This window comes from Hippopotamus amphibius, chromosome 16 (assembly GCF_030028045.1).
Source record: "Hippopotamus amphibius kiboko isolate mHipAmp2 chromosome 16, mHipAmp2.hap2, whole genome shotgun sequence".
Lineage (NCBI taxonomy): Eukaryota > Metazoa > Chordata > Mammalia > Artiodactyla > Hippopotamidae > Hippopotamus > Hippopotamus amphibius.
This window is the reverse complement of record NC_080201.1, coordinates 56,025,342-56,031,519: the sequence shown is the minus strand read 5'-3', so window position 1 is coordinate 56,031,519 and position 6,178 is coordinate 56,025,342. Positions and strand designations below refer to the sequence as shown.

General features: G+C 47.7%; 1 protein-coding gene across 16 annotated transcripts in view; it reads right to left on the bottom strand.

Moving 5' to 3' along the window:
- The window catches only part of HIF3A (hypoxia inducible factor 3 subunit alpha), a 32,465-nt gene that overhangs the window by 12,872 nt on the left and 13,415 nt on the right, over nucleotides 1-6,178 (bottom strand). For 9 of the 16 annotated variants that reach the window (XM_057711009.1, XM_057711012.1, XM_057711015.1 and 6 more), the window contains 3 exons: nucleotides 2,842-2,960; nucleotides 1,609-1,802; nucleotides 564-668 (listed from right to left, as the gene is read on the bottom strand). In XM_057711009.1, the coding sequence (XP_057566992.1) occupies nucleotides 564-668; nucleotides 1,609-1,802; nucleotides 2,842-2,960 (418 nt within the window). Of the gene's footprint in view, nucleotides 1-563; nucleotides 669-1,608; nucleotides 2,265-2,841; nucleotides 2,961-6,178 lie in introns of those variants that run through there. The other 7 variants (XM_057711013.1, XM_057711017.1, XM_057711007.1 and 4 more) reach the window with 3 other exon arrangements.

The following is a 6,178-nucleotide window of genomic DNA, read 5'->3' as shown; positions in this document are numbered from 1 at the left end:
ACCACGTGCGTGAGTCTCAAAGTGAATTCTTTAGCCCCAGAAGACTATAGCCCTGAGAGCTTGACTTCAATCTCATGAGAAACTCAAAACAAACAAACAAACAACAACAAAAAGACATTCAGCTAAGCTGCTCCCAGAGTCCTGATTCTCAGAAACTGTGTGACATAGTAAACGTTTGTTTTAAGGTACTGAGTTTTGGGATAATTTATTACACAGCAATATACAGTTAATACATCATACCACTGTCATTTATCTCTTCAGAGCATCAGTTTTCCAAACATTTTCCATCTATCATCCATCCGATGGTCTATCTATCCAGCTATCCATCCAAATATCCATCATCCATCCATCCATCCATCCAACCAAATCATCCATCCATCCATCCAAATATCTAAGCATTGTTACCCATCCATCTCTCTATCATCATCCACCTAGTGAATTCAATGACCCATCTATCCATCCATCTACTCATCCCCTTAACCATTCCACCATCCTTCTCTAAAGCTTAGATATGGCACCCAGAACCCAGAGGTAAAGACTGTTCCTTCCATGCCAGCCCTTACCTGAGCTATATCTAGATCTGTCTCCACTGTCTCAAGGTCTTTCCCAGAGGCAAAGAGTTTGTGTGCATTCTCCACGTCCACAAGTAGTTCATCTGGGAGATCAGCCTGTGGGGAGAGAGAGCAGAGACTTCAGGAAATCTTGAGCCTGGGAGATGTCAGCAGTAAGGCAGTCTAAACATTTGAGCTGAGGGGTAGAAGTGAGGGTCAAATATCAGACAGCTGGGACCTCAGGGGGGTCAGATAGCACATGTGAGTTCTGAACCTGGATGTTCAAAAGTCTGAGTGCCTGAGCATAGAGGCTGACAGAGCAAATATCAAAGGTTCGAAAGACCGAAGCCTGAGGCCAAGATGTTCAGGCCCTTTGGGGTTAAACATCTCACGGGCTGGGGTGGAAAACGATGCTGTCCAGCTCTCCCAAGGGTCAAGGGTGAGGTCAAAGGTCACAGCCTATTTCTCTGGTGAAGAGAAGATATTTTGGGGGCTCATGAAGGAAAGTCAAGACCAGATAATATGGACCCCTAAGTCAAAGGTCAGACTACCTAGACATTTAAGTAAAAAGAGTAACCGTTATGGTTTATTGAACACAAGCCTCTACCGAGTGCTTCTCATGAATGGTTTCACTGAACCCTCAACATAGCCAAGGAGGTCACTACTTGCTGTTATCTGAATTTTAAAGGCGAAGAAACCGAGACCCCACTTGTCTGAGGTAACACAGCTATACATGGCAGAATCAGGATTTGAACCCAGGTTTGTGTAATTTAAGACATTAGACATTCTTGACTCTCTGAGGTCAAAATTTAGAGAGCCTGGATGCTTGGTCACAAGCAATGAGGGGTCACCCATGCCAGTCCCAAACATCCTATGTTTTGGCCCAGATAACAGTTGAAGAATCTGTAATCTAGGTCTTGAAGGAACCCCAGACGCCATCTCATCCCAGCCTTTCCACTACACAGATGGAGAAACTGAGGGCCAGAGAATAGCAAGGTTCAAGTCAAAGGCAAAAACAGCCTGGATCCTGAGGGCTGAAGCGGAAGGGACTGCTTACCGGAAGAGGACTTTGGGGGCGTCGTGGGGCCGGGGGTGCGCTGGGGGTGGCAGCTACTGAAGTCCCGTCCAGGATGGGCGCCAGGAGGCGACGGAGGTCAGGGCTACAGAAACGACGGGGGTCAGCGGCCAGGGCGGCCTCACTCAAGGCAGGGGGGTGCAGGAAGGCCAGGATCCGGGGGCCAGAGGTGTCTGCTGGACACATCAAGATGGGGAGGACACAGGATGGTCACTCAGGGCTGAGGGGCACAGCCCTCTGCCAACCCCAGGGAGCGTAGCTGACTGTGTGATCAGTGTGGACCCTGTTCACAGTGCTGGGAGCTGAGTCCTGGAGAAGCCCTGCTGGGCTGGGTGCTATCCCTTCCGTTGCCAGATCGTGGCAAAGCCCTGGATGGTCCTGGGGGAGGGGCCAACATGGGGTGGGGGCACACAGTAGGCTGGGGACAGTAGCAACTGCCCAATGGTGGGGAAATGTCTTAATATTTAAAATTAACATGGCTGGACCAGGGCACATGACTGACCCGATTCTCCAGCGGCACAGAACAGCATTCAGCCATTTGGCTCTGGGGGGCTGGCATGTTAGGAGAAAAGACTGGCCCAAGACCTTCAAGGAGGTTCTAAGGTCCCTGGAGGTCAAGATGTGGCCCCGAGCCAGTTCTAAGCCAGAAAAGGAAAGGATGCTGGAGACCTCGTACCACACCCAGAAGCGTGGGCTGCCAGCAACAGCTTGGAGATGGTGAGGGAAGAAGCTCATCCATTCAGGATTAGGGTCAGGAGGCGGGGGGGGGGGGGGGGGGGGCAGTGAAGCAGGGGAGAAGGAAAAGGCAGAAAGGAGCCAGATGTGGAAGGTCAAGATTACTGGAAGTCAAAGAACAGTGAAGTGGGACCAGGGAACAAATGGAAAGTAGGGGCGATTGGGAGCCACAGCAGGATTCAGAGAAGAGAGCAACAAGACTGAAGCAATCATCCCAGGGACAGAGGAGAAGAGGGAGGAGGGAAGAGAGAAGAACATTCTGGGAGGAGGAAACTGCATGTGCAAAGGCCCTGAGGCATGAAAGAGTCTGGTTTGTTCCCAGAGCACTAAAGAGCTGGTGTGGTTCAGAGGGTGAGTAAGAAGGGCAGGGAGGCAGGAGGCAGGTTACACAGGGCCAAGTGAGTCACATCAAGGCACTTGGGCTTTCTCCCGAGCATCCTGGGAACACAACCCCTCCCAGCCCCAGCCCTGTCCCCATACCAAGGCTGTCCCCAGGATTAGGGGCATCCTTCTGAGAGGGGGTGCCCCGCTGAATGTGTCTGCGAGAGTGTCGCTCCGTTTGCTCCAGGGACAGCACCACTTCGGTCTCTTCCACCCGGCTGGGGTACAGGGCAGAAAGGGGAGTGGGAGTCAGGGAGGGGGCTTGGCCCCACCCCCAGACAGCCACCTCATAAGATGTCCTGTTAGAGGAGGCAATCTCACCCAGGGGCTGGTAGGCATTGTGCAGAAAATAATTTGCCACATTGACTTGTTTTAAAGATTTAAATTTTGTTGCATGCTTTTATTATAATAGAATTGAAAAGAAAGTTAAGTGTGTCTTCCCAAGCGCCCTCTGTGGAAGGAAAGGCAGAAAAAAACAGTTGGCATTTAGCACAGCCTGGGTAGAGAGAGAGAGAGAGGAGAGACTGAGGGACCATGGGGGGCAGAGAGTAGGGAGAGAGAAAGGCCTGAGAACTAAATATCCTCTTTACAGACATATACTTACAAACACATTCTTATAACTGTATTGATGAGGGATATTTACCATGTTCTTACATTGCCAAATATGAAGAATTTATAGGGATGTATTTTTATGAATAAGATTTTATTTATGAAGCTTCTATTCATAGTCATTTGTCACATTCAAGGGAACGGATTTATAAATACATCCTTATGTCCCTCGTGCCTTCCTGCCGCCCCCTCCCTCCCCAGTCTCTAGCTGCAGAAGCAACCCAAATGTTCCCTCTGCACATTGGTTTCTGGAGAATGGGTCTGGGGTGGAGGACCAGACCTTCATTTGCATCTCATTTGCATCTCATTTGCATGACACTATCCAGGTCAGAATGTGGGTGGTCCTTCCACCAGCTCTTTGAGAAGCTGTGACCCTTCCCCATCCTTAGCCACCCCTTCTGAGCTGGACACACCCCAGTTGAGGCTGGATCCAAAGCCACCCCACCCCTCTTGAAAAACACAAGCTCATACAGTCACACGTGTACACACACTCAGTACTCACAGGCACAAACAGGAACCCTCGTCTACGCCCAGGTGTATACATGGTCAGATATGCACACAAACTCTATACCTGTGGGCTCACACACATGCATACATGCCACGTGGAATGTATGCATTCATTCACTGCACAGACATCTCCTACACAACCAGTAATACTCAGCGGTTAAGAGCACGGGCTCTGCACTGCAGCCAGCGACCTGGGTTCAAATTCCAGCTCTGCCATCCACCAGCTTGTGACCTTCAGTGTATGGCTGAACCTCTCTGGGCCTCATTTTCCTCCTCTATAAAGAGGGAAGAATAATAGTACCTCCTCCCCAGGTTGTCATGAGGCCTAAATGAGCTAGTGTATGTCAAATGCACAGAACCGTGCCTGGCACGGGACGAGCTCTAGGTAAGTATTCGCCATTATTGTTTATTGAGCAACTGTGTGGCAGGCACTGTTCTAGGCGCTGGAGATTCAGCAGCTAACATGACAGACAAAACCCCCTGCTCTCATGGGACTTAAATGCTAGTGGGAAAAGACAGACCTTAAATAAAAGACATTATTTGTTGGTCAATGCATCCATGTAGTTACACAATGTATTCTATATCTTTTCACTAAATGAAGCACTTGAAACATGGCTGGTTGGAATTGAGATGTACTGTTAGTATAAAGTATAAAAATACACACCGGGTTGAAAAGATTGAGTATGAAAAAGAATCTAAAATATCTCATTAATAATTTTTAATTTTGATTACATGTTGAAATGATGTTTTTGGATATATTAGAATATATACACATATACCTATAATACAATGTATAATACATTTAATAGTGTATTATTAATTACATTAATTGATAATGTATTATTGATTTAACAATGTATTATTGATGTGATATATTGTTACTGTATTTAATGAGGTATTATTGAAACTAATGTCACCTGTTTCTTTTTACTTTTTTAATGGCTTTTAGAAAATTCAAAATGACATATGTGGCTCACGTCACACTTTTTTTTTTTTTGGCCACGTGGCTTGTGGGATCTCAGTTCCCCGACCAGAGATCAAACCCAGGCCCTCGGCAGTGAAAGCTGGGAGTCCTAGCCACTGGACCACCAGGGAATTCCCATGTCATACTTTTATAGGACAGTAAGTATTAGGGGAAAAATAAGGCAGAGAAGGAGATTTGCACTTTTGAAAAGGGCAATCAAGGAAGAAGGCATGGTTAAACACACAAGTAAATAAGATAATTACAGATGGTTTTAATTGCTCTGGAGCAAAAATACAGGATACCAGGAGGGAAAATGGGGAGATCTCCTGTAGGGGCTCAGGTAAGGGTCTCTCAGTAAGTAATGTCTGAGCTGAAACCAGAGGATGAGTGGACATCATTCAGGAGAAAGAGGAGGAGGGAGGCTGGAGGAGCATCCTGGCAGAGCAAACCACATGTGCAAAGGCCCTGAGGTTTGGAGTGAGAAGGGAAGGGAGGCAGGAGGCAGGTCACATGGGGCCTGATGAGCCACGTTAAGGTTCTTGAGCTTTCTCTCCAGGATCCTGGGGGACCACAGACAGGCTTTGAGCAGGGGAGAGACATGAACTAACTTGTATTTCAGAATCTGCCCCCTGACCTCGGCAGTTGTGTGATTAGTGAAATCCAAACCAGCTTTAGATCTCAGTTAGGAGGTTAATGCTATAAACAAGGTGCGAGATGGTGCCAGCCATGGAGACAGAGAGAAGGGAAACAAATTCAAGATACATCTGAGAGGCAGATAGAGTGGATGGGGATAGGAGGGGATGAGAAAAAGGATGCAGCAGTGACTAGGTTTCTGGCTTGAGCAAATGATGAGAGATTGTGTGGTTTGGTGGTTACTAGCGTAGCCTCCTCAGCAGCCTCGGGTCAAAGCCCAGCTCTGCCAGTTACCAGCTGTGTGACATTGGGCAAAGGACTTCCCTTCTCTGGTCCTCAGTTTTCTCTCCTCAAAAATGGGGATCGAGGAACTTCCCTGGTGGTGCAGTGGTTAAGAATCCACCTTCCAATGCAGGGGACACGGGTTTGATCCCTGGTCCGGGAAGGTCCCACATGCCCCAGGACAACTAAGCCCGTGCACGGCAATGAAAGATCTCGCATGCCACAGCAAAGATCCCACATGCTGCAACTAAGACCTGATGCAGCCAAATAATAAATAAATAAATAAAATATTTTTTAAAAAGCGGGAGGGGTGGGGGGGACTCGAGGCGGGGGAGTCAAGGAAGGGAGGGAATATGGGGATATGTGTATAAAAACAGATGATTGAACCTGGTGTACCCCCCAAAAAATAAAATAAAATAAAATTAAAAAAAAAAAAAAAGC